This window comes from Phoca vitulina, unplaced genomic scaffold (assembly GCF_004348235.1).
Source record: "Phoca vitulina isolate PV1807 unplaced genomic scaffold, GSC_HSeal_1.0 scaffold14, whole genome shotgun sequence".
Taxonomy (NCBI): Eukaryota; Metazoa; Chordata; class Mammalia; order Carnivora; family Phocidae; genus Phoca; species Phoca vitulina.
The window spans coordinates 22,585,748-22,604,275 of NW_022589717.1; the positions used below are offsets into that span (position 1 = coordinate 22,585,748).

Sequence of the window (18,528 nt, forward strand, 5' to 3'; positions counted from 1 at the left end):
TTGAAAATAGAGCTACCATACAATCCAGCAATTGCACTACTGGGTATTTACCCCAAAGATACAAATGTAGGGATCCCAAGGGGTATGTGCACCCCGATGTTTATAGTAGCAATGTCCACAATAGCCAAACTGTGGAAAGAGCCAAGATGTCCATCAACAGATGAATGGATAAAGAAGATGTGATATATATACACACACACACAATGGAATATTATGCAGCCATCAAAAGGAATGAGATCTTGCCATTTGCAATGACGTGGATGGAACTGGAGGGTGTTATGCTGAGCGAAATAAGTCAATCAGAGAAAGACATGTATCATATGACCTCATTGATATGAGGAATTCTAAATCTCAGGAGACAAACTGAGGGTTGCTGGAGTGGGGGTTGGGGTGGGAGGGATGGGGTGGCTGGGTGATATACATTGGGGAGGGTATGTGCTATGGTGAGCGCTGTGAATTGTGCAAGACTGTTGAATCACAGATCTGTACCTCTGAAACAAATAATGCAATATATGTTAAGAAAAAAAAAAAAGAAGAAGATAGCCGGAGGGGAAGAATGAAGGGGGGGAATCGGAGGGGGAGATGAACCATGAGAGACGATGGACTCTGAAAAACAAACTGAGGGTTCTAGAGGGGAGGGGGGTGGGAGGATGGGTTAGCTTGGTGGTGGGTAATAAAGAGGGCATGTTCTGCATGGAGCACTGGGTGTTATGCACAAACAATGAATCATGGAACACTACATCAAAAACTAACGATGTAATGTATGGTGATTAATATAACAATAAAAAAATTTAAAAAAAAAGCCTAATAGGCAATAATTACTAAATGTTCCTATAGGAGGCAATGTACCCAACTTTTTACATGCATTTTTTTATTTAGTTTCAAAACAAACCCATGAAGTTAGCATTATTATCTCCACTTACACATGTGAAAATGGATCCCAGAAAGATTAAGAAATATATGGAAGATCACACGGCTTATAAATGGGGGAAGATGAGTTCACTGAGATGGTCCCCCTGATACATTCTCTCTTCACATGTATACTCTTTGGTAATGCTTACCATATAATCAGTTGCTTAATGTTTGCTTTCCACATTAGAATGTAACCTCTATAAATGCAGATAGGGCATCTACCTTGTTCACTAAAATATCGTTGTGATGGTGCTGGGAACACAGGGGTCAAGAAACACCTCTTGTTGAACAAATGAGTGCATGATACACTGAGTCATTTCTAGCACAAAGAAAAGAAAGGCTAATTAAAAATACTCACCATAAGTCATTACCTATCCAATTCAAGCACTAAATTTGGAAAGCTGAAATAGGCATAAGTTATTATTAAGTACTATATGTAGTCCAATGAGGTTCATAGTAAATATAATCTGAATAGGAAATGTATGCAGTGTGTCTTTAGGGAAAGGCAATTCTGTGTGCATATCTAACTCTACACTGGAACCTACTGGTAAAAGCAATTACTCAGAGCACTTTCTGAAAATTCAGTTTTCTATAAATTTCAGAGTAGGTAGATAGCTCTCAAGTCCAATTTCAAAGTATAAACACATTTAAAATCACAATGAAATATTACAGATAATTACAGTAAAATTGTTTCAAAGACCCATAGAAGATCTATCTCAATTAATACAGCTAATCCTTGCATCTAAACAGTCAGTATTACTCTGTATGATACTGGGAAATCTAATCAGAATGACTGCAAGTTTTTCTGAACTTAATACGTAAGGCCAATTCCACTGACTCTGGGGACTGGTCAAGGTCAGCTCTAGATTTCAAATTCTCATAATTCATGGTTATATCATGAATGAAAGCCTGATTTAAGTATTTATTTCAACATCCTACCTCATTAAATTTTTTATCTACCAGTGTTACAACTGATGAACAAAATGAATAGGTCTTGTTTTATATTCTTCTTTTCTACTTTTCTGTAACAAAGTGGTTCATGAACATTGACATGGCCAAAGATATGAGGCAGCTTGCCATAAAAAAAATTTCAAGGAGGGTGCCTGGGTGGCTCAGTTGGTTAAGCGACTGCCTTCAGCTTAGGTCATGATCCCGGAGTCCTGGGATTGAGTCCCGCATCGGGCTCCTGGCTCAGCAGGGAGCCCGCCTCTCCCTCTGACCCTCTCCCCTCTCATGCTGTTTCTCTCTCTCTCTCTCTCAAATAATAAATAAATAAAATCTTAAAAAAAAATTTCAAGGAGTACAAATATTATACTTTAAATCATAAATTATAAAGGACTATTATACTAGATGAGCATTTACAAGTACAGCAAGACAAGTCTGTAACTTTATCTTTAGCAATATACCTATTTAGAGAGCATACAGAGCCTACCATGTACAAACACAAGAAATATGAACAAATGAAAATATGGAGGACCTGCAGAAGATTCAAAGACATCATCCTTCTAAGTAAGTCCCTTTTCTTACCCACAGGATCACATTCCTCCATATTCTTATTCATAAGAATAAAATGAATCATCTGTATTTTTCAAAAGCCATGCCTTATTAGATATACATGAGCTTTGTTCAGCTATCAGAAATGTTTAAAGGGAATCATGTTCTCTGATCAACAGTTCTACTTCTTCCACGAAGCCTTACCTGATCATTTCTATCTTCCCCCCTAAATCTGAGCTCTCACTCCTTGTAATCATTCAGCTGTCTCTCACGTACATACTTCCCTGTTGAAGCACACAGTTTCTACTACCTTAAATTTCATATATTTATGTGTACATATCTCTCTTTTTAAAGTAGAAGCTCATTCAGGGTAGGTTTTTCATCTGATTAAATTTTGCACCCTCCTTCCCCACAATAGCACTTGTCATAATATATGCACATAAAAGATAGAACAATTCACTCCACAAATAAATGAACATGGTTGTCTGTGAGTGATGTGGAGTCAGGTGCTAATATATCTTTGCTCCCAACAATACTAACAGCAGACATGCTCTCCAGTGCTAACATGTAATAACTTAAATGAAAACCAAAAATAACAAGTATATGTAAAATGCACAGCACAAATATCTTACTACAAGAGGGTTTCTACTTTGGTTATTTGATATTTCAATGTATTTTCTATCCACTGAAGTCCCCCCGCCACCCTGTACTTAAAGATAATTATGTATGTCATTCATTTTTCTTTGCTCAATTTGGACTTTATAGAACTTAACATTCATAAAAATCAATCAGATATCCTTATTAAAGTAAGCCACATTGGCCCTTGAACTCAAACCACTGGCCATTCTTCTCTTTGCTATGCATCATGGATTGTTCTCATTATAGGTCAACCTACAAAGTTTTTTCTCTCCACATACTTCCAGTATTATTCCTTCTTCTCTCTGGCCCAGATCTACTATCCGTCATGTTGCATAATCATGTCTATCTGAAGAGAATTGATAAGGTAACTAGCTGTGATATCACTGGATATTTTCTTCCCCACTCTAATCACCCGGATTAGTTCAATTCTTTGACTATGAAGAGGGATCATTATGTTAACTTTTAAATGAGGAGATAACTAATTAAACCAAAGTAACTCAAAGGGCTTCAAATATTGAAAGATACTGGTAGAAAAGCCCATTTCAATGGAAGAACATATTTAAATAAAAATTTTCCCTCCAATGATGGACATTTTACCAAAAGCTTTAAATAACATGCATTATTTCATGCATTATGGTATGAAAGTCAAAAGCTCATGAAAGTAGAAAAAGTTGGTAGTTTCAGATTACATTACTCTAAATAAAGAAGGAATTGTTGCTGACATCACCTTAAATATATTGCATATTGACATGTTTTTGAAGGAATTATACTTGTGTGGCACAAGTCAAAATCAAATTTAGTTCAATCAGCTGCAGCATATTTTTAAAAAATAAAAACATATTAGGGATATAAGTATATGAAAAGGCCTTTATCAACCTTGCTTTTTATGTGCCAAATTTTTAAATCCCTACTTATTTGCAAGCAAAAAATATGTACATTGGTGAAATTGTGGGATTATATATTCATAAAAAGAGTAATTTCACACACACACGAATTCCTGGCCACTGTTTCCTCAAAAGTTCACTGAAAAAAGGCAGAGAGGGGCCTGCTCCTTTAGAATTCAGTACTAAATGTTTAAACCCATACAAGGAAAAGTCATCAAGATTTAAACATAAATAACAAAGGAAAAATGAGAAAAAGAAATAAGAGAATTAAGTCAAATCCTCTGTAAACTGAATTCAGACTCTAGGATTTTACAGGGCATTAATCTAATGTATGCCAAATTAGATTTTCAAATTCCATAATATTTGATTTCTTTTCTAAAACTGGTTTACTCTTAATCCCAGAAGTTTTTCTTTCAAAGATTTAACTACAATTCTAAGTGAGATTTCTATTCAACTAGGAGCTCTGTTGTTGATTTTTTAAGCATTATGAATCATATTTATGATTTTACCCTCCCTAAACATTACTTTTGACTTTAATAAAGTTTAGACTCATGTAAGAACTCAAAGATGGTTTAATGTGGATTAAATAATACTCATTTAAAAACAGGACCACTTGTACACTATTTGTCAACTAAAATAATGTCAGAAAAGTTTTTAGACATCTGAGAATTTCTTCCAACTGCACTACAAAGCAACACAGAAGTCATCCAGGAATTTCAGTATAAGATAGATCTGCTTTTGAAATGCAATCCCAAAAACATATACAGTTGATCACAGGTAACTGTTCTGTCTTTGCCGTGGGACTATAACCTTTAGCTGGAAAATACCATGACTATGTTCCAGTCTTTAGTTTTAAGGAATCTGCATGGCACGACAGTTTAGGATTTTTAGCAATTGGACAGCTTGACCGTTCCTTTACACCCTGCTTAATGGAGCTTCTCAGTAATACCACTTGTGAACTTCAAGTCACAAAAAGACATCATTCAACATGAGTCCTTCAGTATGGCCAGTCCACTCATGCTAAAGTGGTGTTGAAATGTAAGTCTATGGGTTTGCTCAAAAGCAAATAAAAGACTACAGCAGGGCATGGATGTATGTAGTCTTTGTAAAGTGAGTAGATCTGGGGTAGCATCAAAACAGGACAGCAGAAGAAACACCTTTAAGAATTCTCTGGAGTATAATTAAACAATACAAAATAAAAGTGGAAACTAAAGATAAAAGAAAAAATGGATAAAGCAGTAACAGAAGAAGTTGTTCATTTCCGGCAGAGACTCTGGGGAACAGAGTTTAAGTACAGTTAGCTCTTCAGGCAGTGCAGATGCATATAATGTCACAAGTGTTCAAAGTGTTATTGATAGAGCATTGGCATTTTCTGCAACATCATATTGCAGAACACAGTAACTCCTAGGAACACCTTGAGATTTCTGGAAGCATGTGACTATGTGTGTACATGAGCAAATACCTGGGAATGAGTACCTCTTCTGCTACACCCTCAATTTAAAAAAAAAAAAAAATTATTCTGTACTGGAGAAAAAATAGATAAATCTCCTTACATAATTTGATATTTATTTTGGCAATGAAATAGCAATTAGGATATAAGGAAGAGCCATGTGAAAAAAGGTTGTGTGAGCCAGACTAATGTCATTTTAGACAAATCTGCCATGATGACTGTTCTGTGACCTGAAACCTTCTTGAGCACAGCCCCTCTCCATGGTCACCCCCTGACCACTTCTTTCCTCTTGTTTACCACATCCTTAAGCACACCCTCAGGGCATAATGTCCTTGATCTGCCCTGGAGATATAGCTATGACACACACTATTCTTAAAGATTCTCTTGAGTGGTCCCTCAGTATTCCCAGTCTCTAGGGCTATAAAAACAAGTCTTAAGGGAGGTGGGATTTTGGAGATCTACTCATCCCGTGGTCACCCAAGACAGGCTTCTTTCCATAAATCCCCTTAATAAACCACTTTTCATCAAGCTAGACTTGCTGGCCTTTCTCTTTGGTCTTATGGCTCCTTCAGCCTTTGGAGGTCATTTTGCATATAACTTCCTTTCATGGAACAAAGGTAATAGTTATATATACTTATAAACACACATACACAATGAATGTGTGGCAACCACTAAAACTTAAATATTTTATTTCTTTCTGTTTAAAGTATAGTAAGAGAAGAAGTATCAAGAAGATTCTTTATCACAAAAGAAGAAGACAAATTTAGATCAAGAAAATCAGAAACTCCAAAGGAGAATCTATACAAAATTACACTGTAACAACAGTGGAACATTTGTTATAAGAAAAGTAGACAAGCCTTGGACCAGTGATCAGGAAGCCATTTAATTTGATATAATAAGAAACAGCTTTATGGACCACAGCATGCTAGAATTAGTCTTCTTCAGAAAAGAATCTCTGGGTGATGTCAAAAGACAAGAAGGATAAAATATGGCTTTGTAAAACTTGTTTAGAGATGGGAACATAGACAAGTCCATTCTGAAGAAAGAGAAAAGAGAGAAAAAACAGCCAAGGTGGGCAAAGTGAAACCTTGCATGTGAATATGTATCATAACCACTAATTATAAGACTCACAAATCCCAAGGCTTTTTGTTTTATCCTCAGTCCTGCCTGGAAAATGGTTAATTTATTCTACAGCTATTTAGACTGGCACAGACTAGGTGCCAGGTACTATGTAAACAGCAGGGATATTAGAGTGAAAAGGACAGGCAAGGTCCCTCCTCTCTTAGAGCTCTAGTGGGGATTGACACACAATGGACAAATGAACGAGATAACTTTTGATAATGATAATGGCTTTGAAGAAATAAAAAAGTTGATGTGTTAGAAAGTACTGGGGAGGTACTTATGGAAGGCCACTGAGGAGGGGTCACTTCAGCTGACACTTGAGTGACAAGCAGCCAATCCAGTGAAGACCAGAATGTTCCAGACAGAGGGGAGGGCTAGTGCAAAGGCCCTGAGGAAAAAAACATCCTTGGTGTGTTTGAGGAGAGAAACTTTGTGTTGCTGGAGTGTGCTGAGTATGTGGTGTGGTATTAGGTGGGGCCAAGGAGGAAGACAGGGCTAGCTAATAGGACCTTATTGGTTGGGATAATGAATCTATAAATATTTTCCTAAGGGCAACAGAAGACAACAGAGGTTTTAAAACTAGGAAGAGTCTGGAGAAAGTATGGTAATATAATGTGAGGTTTATATTCTAAAAAGATTACTTTAGCTGATGAGTGAAGTCAGAATTTTAGGGAGATCAGAGCAGAAGCAGACAAGACCAATTAGGGAATAATTTATAGGGTAGGAGGCAAGGGTTGATGGCATCTGGTATTTGAGTAGTGACAGTGAAGATGAAGAGAAGTTGATGAACTCAAGATCTATTTTGAAGGTAGATCCAATGGGATTTACTGATAAGTCAGATATGGGGAGAGGGAGATGGTGGAAAGAAATCCAGGAACAGTCTTATATTCAAATAATGAGTAGAACCATTTACTGAAATGAGAAAAACTGAGGGAGAAGCAATCTAAGGATGGGAAGGGGGATCAAAAATTCTATTTTGCATATGATAAACTTGAGACTTTTATTAGATATCCAAGATGAGACATCAAATAGGCTTTTTGATATATATGAGTCTGGCATTTGGGGAAGAAGTTAGATCTGAAGATATCAATTTGGTAGCAGATGCATTTTGATGTTACATAAAACCATGGAATTGGGGGCTCCTGGGTGGCTCAGTTCGTTGAGTGTCCAACTCTTGATTTTGGCTCAGGTCGTGATTTCAGGGTCATGAGATTGAGCCGAGTGTTGGGCTCCACATTGAGCATGGAATCTACTTGAGATTCTCTCTCTCCCTCTCTCTGCCCTACCCACCCCCCAAAACAAAACAAAACAAAACAACAATGGAATTGGGTGAACTTTCCTAGGGAGTTACTGTAGACAGAGAAAAGACCAGGACCCATGACCAAGCACTGAGACACTGTAACATTTAGAAGTTAAGCAAAGCAAAGAACCCACATAGGAAACTGAGAAGGGGTGGTTGGCAAAACAGATGGAATCCCAGGAGAGATAGGTATCATGGAAATGAGGAAAACATGTTTCAAAGAGGGAGTGATCAATTGTGTCCACTATTCCCAAGTGCTTGAGTAAGACAAGAACAAAGAAACCACCACTGGCTTTGGACAGATGGAGATGACTGGTAACCTCGATAAGAGCCAAGTTAAGTTCTTAGTAGTGTGTCAGAGATACTTGATTAGAGTAAACTGAAGAGGCGAAGTGCTATAAGGAATGAAGCCTGGAACAGCTGTTTCCAAAACCCACAGCTAATATCATCCTCAACGGGGAAAAACTGAGAGCTTCTCCCATAAGGTCGGGAACACTACAGGGATGTCCGCTCTCATCACATTTATTTAAGATAGATTGGAAGTCCTAGCCACAGCAATCAGACAACAAAAAGAAAAAAGGCATCCCAATCAGCAAGGAAGAAGTCAAACTTTCACTGTTTGCAGATGACATGATACTCTATATAGAAAACCTGGAAGACTCCTATCAAAAAACTGCTAGAACTGATAAACAAATTCAGTAAAGTCACAGGAGACAAAATCAATGTACAGAAATGTGTTGCATTTCTTTACACCAATAATGAAGCAACAGAAAGAAATTAAGGAATCAATCCCATTTACAACTGCACCAAGAAAATTAAGATACCTAGGAATAAATCTAACCAAAGAAGTAAAAGACCTGTACTCTGAAAACCATAAAACACTGATGAAAGAAATTGAAGATGACACAAAGAAATGGAAAGACCTTCCATGTTCATGGACTGGGAGAACAAATATTGTTAAAATTCTATACTACCCAAAGCAGTCTAAACATTTAATGCAATCTCTATCAAAATATCACCAGCATTTTTCACAGAGCTAGAAGAAACAATCCTAAAATTTGTGTGGAACCACAAAAGATCCTGAATAGCCAAAGCAACTTGAAAAAGAAAAGCAAAGCTGAAGGCATCACAATTTGAACTTCAAGTTATATTACAAGCTGTAATAACCAAAACATTATGGAACTGGCACAAACACAGACACATAGATAAGGGACACCTGGATGGCTCAGTGGGTTAAGTGTCTGACTCTTGATTTTGGCTCAGGTTATCACCCCAGGGTCGTGGGATTAAGCCCCGCATTGGGCTCTGTGCTCAGCGTGGAGTCGGCTTGTCCCTCTCCCTCTGTTCCTCCCCCAACCCCTGCTCTCTCTCTCAAATGAATAAATACAATCTTTAAAAAAAAAAAAAAAAAAAAAAAAACAGACACACAGATCAATAGAACAGAACAGAATACCCAAAAATGAACCCAGAACTATATGGTCAATTAATCTTCAAAAAAGCAGGAAAGAATATCCAATGGGAAAAATAATTTCTCTTCAACAAATGGTGTTAGGAAAACTGGACAGCAACATGCAAAAGAATGAAACTGGACCACTTTCTTACACCATACACAAAAATAAATTCAAAATGGATTAAAGAACTTAATGTGAATCCTGAAATCACAAAAATCCTAGAAGGGAACACAGGTAGTAAGTTCTTTGACATAGGCCATAGCAACTTCTTTTTAGATATCTCCTGGGGCAAGGAAAACAAAGGCAACAATAAACTACTGGGACTATATCAAAAGAAAAAGGCTTCTGCACAGTGAAGGAAACAACAAAAGTAAAAGGCAATCTATGGAATGGGAGAAGATATTTGTAAAGGACATATCTGATGAAGGGTTAGTATCCAAAATATATAAAGAAATTACAAAGCTCAATACGCAAAAAACAAATAACCCAATTTAAACATGGGCAGAAGACAGGAATAGACATTTTTCCAAAGAAGACCTACAAATGGCCAAGAGACACATGAAAAGATGCTCAATGTCACTTATCATCAGGGAAATGCAAATGAAAACTACAATGAGATATCACCTCACACCTGTCAGAATGGCTAAAATCAACAACACAAGAAACAAGAGCTGTTGGTGAGGATGCAGAGAAAGGGGAACCCTCCTGCACTGTTGGTGGGAATGTAAACTGGTGCAGCCACTCTGGAAAACATGAGGTTCCTCAAAAAATTAAAAATAGAACTACCCTGCAATCTAGTAATCACACTACTGAGTATTTACCCAAAGAATACAAAAATACTAATTCAAAGGGATACATGGAGCCCTATGTTTACAGCAGCATTTTATCTACAATAGCCAATATTACTGAGCATTACTGTAGAATATTACTGAGCCATAGAAAAGAATGAAATCTTGCCATTTGCAACGACATGGATGGAGGTAGAGAGTATTGTGCTAAGCCAAATAAGTCAGTCAGAGAAAGACAAATACCATATGATTTCACTCATATGTGGAATTGAAGAAACAAAACAAACGAGCAAAGGGTAAAAGAGAAAGGGGGAGGCAAACCAAGAAACAGGCTCTTAACTATAGAGAACAAACTGATGGTAGGTGGGGGAGTGGGTAAAATAGGTGATGAAGATCAAGGAGTGTACTTGTTGTGATGAGCACTGGATGACGTAGGGAAGTGGTGAATCACTATATTGTACACCAGAAACTAATATAACACTGTATGTTAACTAACTGGAATTTAAATAAAAACTTTAAAAAATTGTTTGCTTGGAAGAATAGCAGTGAAATGGGGCAGTGGCTGGAAGGGAAGATGGAAGGTTATAAGAGCATGGTCCAGTAGAGGCCCACACTCAATCCTATTCTGGTTTCTTGGCTTAGTACTAATATCTGCGGTAGAAAGCAGGATCTTGAGGGTTTGTTTTTCTGTTTTTGTTTTTTTTTTGAGTCACAGATATAATCAACACTTATTGAAACATTTATTGAACACCTACTAGATGCAAAGCACAGTGGTAGGAATCAGAATAGAACTAAGGATATGGGCTCAGATTTTCAGCACTTGAGCTCTTGCCAGGGAGCAGAACACTAATTGTAAACTTGTGGAAGTTGGTTCTAAGGAAACAAAAAAAGTAGGCTAAGCTTCAGGTCCCACTGGACTTTTATTGTAGTTCACATCTGACCAATGAGATGACAGATGAATGGACAGGTTGTCAATAAGAGCTCCTACTTTCCACACACATACCATGTTTATCAGTTTGGCCCTGCAGATATATATTTTTTTCTTTAGTTTTTTCAATGGGAAGTTTGTACCATTTGACCACTTCCACTTATTTCACCCACACCTCCACCCCCTTGTGGATATTAAAAGAAGAAGACAAAAGAAACAGAAATAAATTAACATGTAATAAAGATGGCATAAAATGTATATTGAGTGTTAGGGAATATACATTTATGTATAAAGTATAAAGAAGGTGAGCAACAAGAAAAACACCCAAAAAAGAACAAAGAAAATATGAAGCTATCCATGAAAGGAAAGAAGCTGCAAGTGCTGAATGGCCCCAGGACTCATAATAGCTAAAATTGGGTTGCTGAGTAACAAGTCAGAAAGAAGCATCGGACAGTCATTCAGTCATGATCAATCAGTATTTTTCCTAGAGATCATAAGCTACTCCAGCAGCAGACGGTAAAAGTCTTTAGGCTAGAAAGACCTGTTCAAGATTCCTCACTTCCCCTGGCTACTGGTCCCCTAGGAACCTTTGGTGGTCTGGCAATCCCCTCATCCTCTGTGCTCTACTCCCATCCTCCCCCCCAAACTGGGATCACCATCTGGCCCGGTTCATCTTCTGGATGATGATGGATGACTTACAGAAATAAAGGCAAGAATCAGATAGAAGGAGGGAAGCCAAATATGAACAAAAGGACAGGGATAGAGTCCTTTCCCTCTGGCCCCATATTAATAAGCTTTGTATTTCCTTATGCCCAGGGGATCTGCAAGGACACTTCTGGTGAGAGAAGGAAGAAAGAATGAAGTGAGAGAAGGTAACGCTTACTGCATGCCTCTTACATGCCAGAAATTGTGCTTAGGCTTCTCAGGTTTCCATGTTTGTTCCTGACAACAATCCTGAGTTGCCTACGGATGAGGAAACCATGAGAAAAAAGGAAAAAAAAGATGAGGATTTTGTCCCAATTTACACAGCCAGAGAGAAACAGAACTGGAGTCTGAAACCAAGTCTGTCCAACTCTAAATACTAGTCTCTTCTCATTATAAATAAACACCAAGGAGTTGGTTACCTATGTTTACAATATATTAAATCAAGAAGAAATTCTATAAAATTAGTAAGTAAAAAATACATGAATGCAGTGAATTTGTGATTTGGGGTGCTCTGAATTAGCATTTTTTGTTGAGACTGCAAAGGTCAACTAAGCTAAAAACTAGATCAAAATAAACTTTATGAAACATTTTTAGAAACCAGATTAAAGGGTATAATTAGGTGCTACGTAGATCTGTTTGGAATGGAATAAAAATTTACATCTGTACAACTACCACAAAAGAGGTATAAACACACACTTACAATCATTGTCTTCAGAACTGAGAGTAAGTTATAGCCATGATACACCATTAATATGACAGTGTGTATTTCCTAAAAGGCAAGGACACTCTCCTACACCACCACAGTAAAACCTGCTTATTGGGAAATTATCTTGATAATGATACTACCATCTACCATCAAATCCACAGTCCCATCCAAAATTTCACCAACTGTCCCAATCTTTTTCTTTTTTTTTTAATTATGTTATGTTAGTCACCATACAGTACATCATTAGTTTTTGATGTAGTGTCCAATGATTCATTGTTTGCATATAACACCCAGTACTCGTTATAACACATCTGTTTTTTTAATCTAGAATCATGTTTTGCAGTTAATTGTCATGTCTCTATCTGGAACAATTCCTTAATCTTTCCTTGCCTTCCATAATCTTGGTTATTTTTGAAGAGTACAGGCCACTTACTTCACAGAGAGTCTGTTTGGGTTTGTCTGTGTTGTTCTCATGATTAAATTCAGGTTATGATTTTTGACAGGAATGCCACAGAAGCGATGCTATGCCCTCCAATTATCACATCAGGAGGCAATGTGTCCATTTGCCCCATTACTGGGGATATTCACTTTGACCACTTGGTTAAGGTGGTGTCTTCTAGGTTTCTTCTCAGTGAAATTACTATTTTTCCCTTTGTAATTAAAATACTTGGAGAATACTAGTTGCCAGTGATTTTTCTAACTCCAGCATTCCTCATATCTTTCTTGCCTAGAATTCTCTCCCAATGATTTGTTTATTCATTTACTTATTTATATTAGTATGGACTCATGCATTCCTATCTTATTCACTGGGTTATAATCTTTTTAGTATCTTACTAATTTGGATGTTCAAATAATTGCAGATTTGGCCTGGGCGCCTGGGTGGCTCAGTTGGTTAAGCGACTGCCTTCGGCTCAGGTCATGATCCCGGAGTCCCGGGATCGAGTCCCACATCGGGCTCCCTGCTCGGCGGGGGGTCTGCTTCTCCCTCTGACTCTCTTCCCTCTCTTGCTATCTGTCTCCCATTCTCTCTCTCTCAAATAAAAAAAAAAAAAAAAAAAAATCAAAAAAAAAAAAAAAATTGCAGATTTGGCCAGTGCAAGTCCCTTCAAGCTTCCAAGCTTCTGACATTTTCTGACATGTCCTCATCACTTTCGAGCACTAATTATCTTTAATTTACTTATTTCCCCATATGTCCTGTATATAACCAGCCGGCTGGCACTGTCGGCCCTGACTGCCTCCCCGGACCAGGTGCCAGTCACCTCCTCAGCCCTGGACCGGCAGGCTACCCCAACTCCAGCTACATCAAGGGAAGGTAAGGGAACCAAAATTATTTTTTTAAAGAAAAGATAAGGAAAAGAAGAGGAGGGGGACAGGAAGGGGACAGGAAGAAGAACTCAGCTTCACCCTTGAATGATAATTTGTGAATGATCTTCTCAGCTGGCAGCCATCTTCCTACAGCACTAGAAGATATTCCATTTTAATTTGGCCTCTATTTCTGACTTAGAGAAGTCAGCTGCCAGGCTAATTATTGTTTTGGAAAGTTGCCTTTTCTCTCTGGTTAGTTTGGAAATATTCTCTTCGAGCACAATGTGTAATGGTCAAGAGCACAGACCTGGGAAGTAGATTATCTGGATTCAAATCTCAGCTTGGCCACGTACTAGCTGTGTAATCTTGGGAAGATTTGGTAACTTCTCTGTGCCTTACTTCCTCTTTAAAAAAAAAATGGGGACAATAGTCACTATCTACAAATCAGTGAGTGTGTGAGTGTGTGCATATGTATGTGTGTACACGTTTGTGTGCATATATCTCACTTAGGAGATTACCTGGCACAAAGTAACCAGTATATAAGGGTTTGCCATTACTGTCAGTAGTGGTTGCAGTTGTAGTTGTTTTTGTTGTATCAAAGTTTTATTCTGATACACAGGGGTGGATTTATTCATACTTATCCTGCTTGGGAGTTGGTGAACTTCTTCAATCTAGGAATTCATGTTTTACTAATTCTCAGCTACTCTCTCTATTCTCTCTGAAACTCCTGTCTGGTACTAGTTTTTATATTAATTTCTATGCTCAGAGTTTCTGGCCCCATGAAAATGGTATAAATTTATACTCTCTAACCACCTCTTAGCACAGGGTTGGAGTGTGTGCACTTTTCACAGGAGACTTATTTTCTTCCATTCAGATCTCAGCCTAAGACAACACTATCACTTATCATGGCCAACGAGAAGAGTTTTTCTAGTACTCTTTTCACTGAGGGGGGGACCTTTCCGATTCCCACATTTATTCGGCAGTCTCGATTCTAGCTCACTGCTTGGAATATGCCCAAACGGCATTTCATATAGCTGCATGGATACTTAGCACCTATGAAAGTATACAGCGTTCTTATGTGTACCACTCAGGCATTTGACAATTGTCTCTTTAACACAAATTCCTAGAAGTGCAACTGACCCAGCAAGAACAGGCTGAACAACATGGTGGTTATCGTTGTGGAATCTGGAGTTAGAAAGATACAAGTTCATATCACTTAATAGCTGTTATCATCAAACTCTTTTTAGTTATGGTTTCCTCACTTATAATACAAGAGTAATAACAGTTACTAAAAATAAAAAATATAACACAGGCTAAGTATTTGGCACAGCACCAAGTCCATGGTAGCTTTGATAGATGCTATTATTGTTGTTGTTATTATTCTAAAGCATTTCCAGTTTTGATCCACATAGTGAAAGTACCATCTACAAAGATCATATCTTATTTATAGACCTACCAACAGTGTGTATTTCTAAGTCTTTCCATTCTCATCAATCAGTCAATCTTATTAAACTTTGCTGATTTCATAAATGGAAAATATCTCACTCTTATTTGTACTGATACGATCAGCAGTGCAGTTGTACATCTCTTCATAATTTTATTGCTCATCCATGTTTGTTCCTCTGTGAATGGCCAGCTTAAGATCTTTGCTCATTTCTCCATTGGCATATGTATTTGCTTCCTCTTTATCTGTAAGAACTGTTTATTTATTAAAGATAAAAACATCCTCATCTATACTTTGCTTCTTTGTTAGAGTAAACTTCAGATATGAAAGCACTTCCTTTATAAAGGATGAATTCATTGTCAGAATAAACTGCAGATGTAGTCTTTACTGATTTGCTGCAGTAATTTTGGTTATTACTAGTCTCGTTTGCCAACTTCGCATGAAAACAGCATAGGGATTATCTTTCTAGATCAGACCCCATCTTGCCCAAACATGGCAAAGTTCTGTTTCTAAAGGATGTCCCAGAGAACATGATAAAAAAATAAGAGACCATGTGTAGCATAATAATACTTGCAATTATTTAGGATCTGTTCAGAGTTTATAGGCAGATTTACTACAATTTAGTTTCTCATTGGTTCTGAAATAAATTCACCAAAACCCCTTTAAAATTACTTTTTTGCCTGTGTTAAGTACCTCTCCTTGTTATTTTTCGGGAGCTTTAAGAATGCCCTTTCCTCTTTCTATTTCCAGATCCACCATCTTGGTGCATGTTCACCTTACATACGCCATTCATGATTTGATAGATTTCTACTTTACTGGCCAAAGAGTCCTCATCTTTCACTTTGTCCTCATATGTCAATTCCTTTTCTCTCCCTCCTACTCCTCTGATCATTTTATAATGAATTGGTAACCACAATAATGAAATTTACTGAGAAAACTAAATTTTGAGATGCTGCCATAACTAATGGAGTCAGAGAAATGATGAAAAGGGCTTTAATGAGGTTTGAAATATGGTTGGAATATTACAGATAGAAAATCAATTTGGACAATGCTGTCAGCTTCATCCACAAGGGAAAAATTATTTAAACACACACATCTAAAGGACAGAAATAAGTTTGAAGGCAATGAAGAACTGACAATTGTTTTATAACAGAGAAAGCTCACTCTTTCTTTATCTACCTATATCTACCTATCTACCTACCTATCTCTCTATCTATCTATCATCTACCACTATTTTGCTATGATTAAAAGTCTAACTTGGTAAATATCTAAATACCTTGTCCAATTCTGCAAAAACTAGTAAATAAGTATCTGACAATTGTAAGTAATTTACCCTTAACTCTAAATAATCTTGGTGGTAGAAGGAGAAGTTTTATGACTCCTTAGCAATACCACTTACAAAAGACTATGTATACCCTTTTACGAAGATGGCACCGAAGGCTAAGAAGGAAGCCTCTGCCCCTCCCAAAGCCGAAGCCAAAGCAAAGGCTTTGAAGGCCAAGAAAGTGGTGCTGAAAGGCATCCACAGTCACAAAAAAAAGATCTGCACGTCACCTACATTCCGACGACCCAAGACACTGCGTCTGCAGAGGCAGCCCAAATATCCTCAAAAGAGCGCCCCCAGGAGAAACAAGCTTGATCACTATGCCATCATCAAGTTCCCCCTGAATACTGAGTCAGCCATGAAGAAAATAGAAGACAACAACACACTTGTGTTCATTGTGGATGTCAAGGCCAATAAGCACCAGATCAAACAGGCTGTGAAGAAGCTCTACGACATTGACATGGCCAAGGTCAACACCTTGATCAGGCCTGATGGAGAGAAGAAGGCATATGTTCGACTGGCTCCTGACTATGACGCTTTGGATGTTGCCAACAAAATTGGAATCATCTAAACTGAGTCCAGCTGGCTAAATCTAAATATAAATTTTTTCACAAAGAAAAAAAGACTATGGATAATTAGGGTCACCCCATACAATGGGTTTTATCTTCCTCAAGAAAAAAACTAAATTTTGTGGTCTCAGGACTGCTGAATATTTTGGAAAAAAGCAAATCTTTTCCATAAAGCCACTTAGGCTACATACTTCACATACTGTAAAACCTTATACATCCAAGAGAAATTACTGTTTAAACAGATTATCAGGTTACAGAACAATTAGAAGCCACAGTTCTCTTAAAATAACTCTAATGAGACCTGAAAAACTGCTTCAAGTCTGTGTTATTTAAACATTCGGCATATTCTCTGTTCTTAATCTTTGAAAATTAGATGAAAGCCATGGCCTTTCTAGAAAAATCCATATACAATTATAGAATACATTTTGAATATAAATTTTCAGAATTTACTAGGATCCCAAGCCTCCAGGCTCAGAAACTATTACTCCAGAGGAAATATTGTTTTTAAGACTATCACTAAACACCTAATATATGAACTAATCTCCCTTCTCTACCTTAGGCACTCCATCTATTTATTTTGGAGCACAGAAGAGTTAACGTTTCACACCTTCATCTATAAGCTCTTCATCCACGCTTTGCAGAGTAAAGCCTTGACAACTCCTGGAACGCACTGCTGATGCAGCTCCTACTGGATCTCCACTCTGCTATGGAGAGGAGCAAGAGGAGCATCCTGACTGACTATACTGGAGATCTAATGATGTGCCAGAGCACCCTTAGCAATATGACACATTAGAAGACAACTACCACTGATCTGCTTGGTGCCTGGTTCCTAGGGTTCTTCTTCACAAGCTGACTATGCAACTCTGGTCTCTCACATATCAACCTGATTCACTTTGGTGATGGACCCTTTCCCGCCCCCTCGCTTTCCCTTTATCAACTACTGGATAGCCTAAAGTATATAGAAGTCAGACTACTATGAGTGAGGCTGAAAGTATATCTGAAAAAAGAAGTCGACTTTCCAGCTCGCAGCCTCTTTCACAGTATATAATAATTTCACTATTAAAGGTGGGGGGAGGTGACTTCTGAGAGTAACAGATCCACATTTATTCATATCCAAATACAGAATATTCTGAGTTCAAACATAATTTTTTTTAAGCAAACAGCTACTGGGCCTGATTCTATGGATTGCCTACCCAATAGCCATACCCATCTTATATGCTAACAAAGCCCTGCTTTCTTTGAAGCAACAGTATGTCCAACCTAGGATGTGACTCATGACTAGTCCACTAGTCATTTCCAACTAATATGAGCCTGAAATGCACCACAGATAGACAAGATATTGATTCCCCCTAACCCTTGGGGCAGATGGGCAGGGCTTGGAGCAGTAGGAGCTTTCTCTTCACTCCCATGATGTATAACAAATGTTACATTTCCTATGTGTGCCAAGAAAGGAAGAAGGTCAAGAAGCAAAGGAGAATTCTGTTCCCTTTGATAGACACTCAACCTG

General features: G+C 37.7%; 2 protein-coding genes across 5 annotated transcripts in view; one reads left to right on the forward strand and one right to left on the reverse strand.

Moving 5' to 3' along the window:
• The window catches only part of SLC10A7 (solute carrier family 10 member 7), a 256,799-nt gene that overhangs the window by 127,837 nt on the left and 110,434 nt on the right, over positions 1 to 18,528 (reverse strand). The window lies entirely within an intron of this gene.
• LOC116637507 (60S ribosomal protein L23a-like) lies at positions 15,788 to 17,064 on the forward strand. The gene has a single exon (XM_032412952.1). It carries the CDS (start codon positions 16,556 to 16,558, stop codon positions 17,021 to 17,023), a length of 468 nt encoding a protein of 155 aa, XP_032268843.1. The 5' UTR covers positions 15,788 to 16,555; the 3' UTR covers positions 17,024 to 17,064.

What these genes read in the sequence shown, in the direction of transcription:
- LOC116637507 (XM_032412952.1), top strand. Translation starts at nt 16,556, where the DNA reads ATGGCACCGAAGGCTAAGAAGGAAGCCTCTGCCCCTCCCAAAGCCGAA.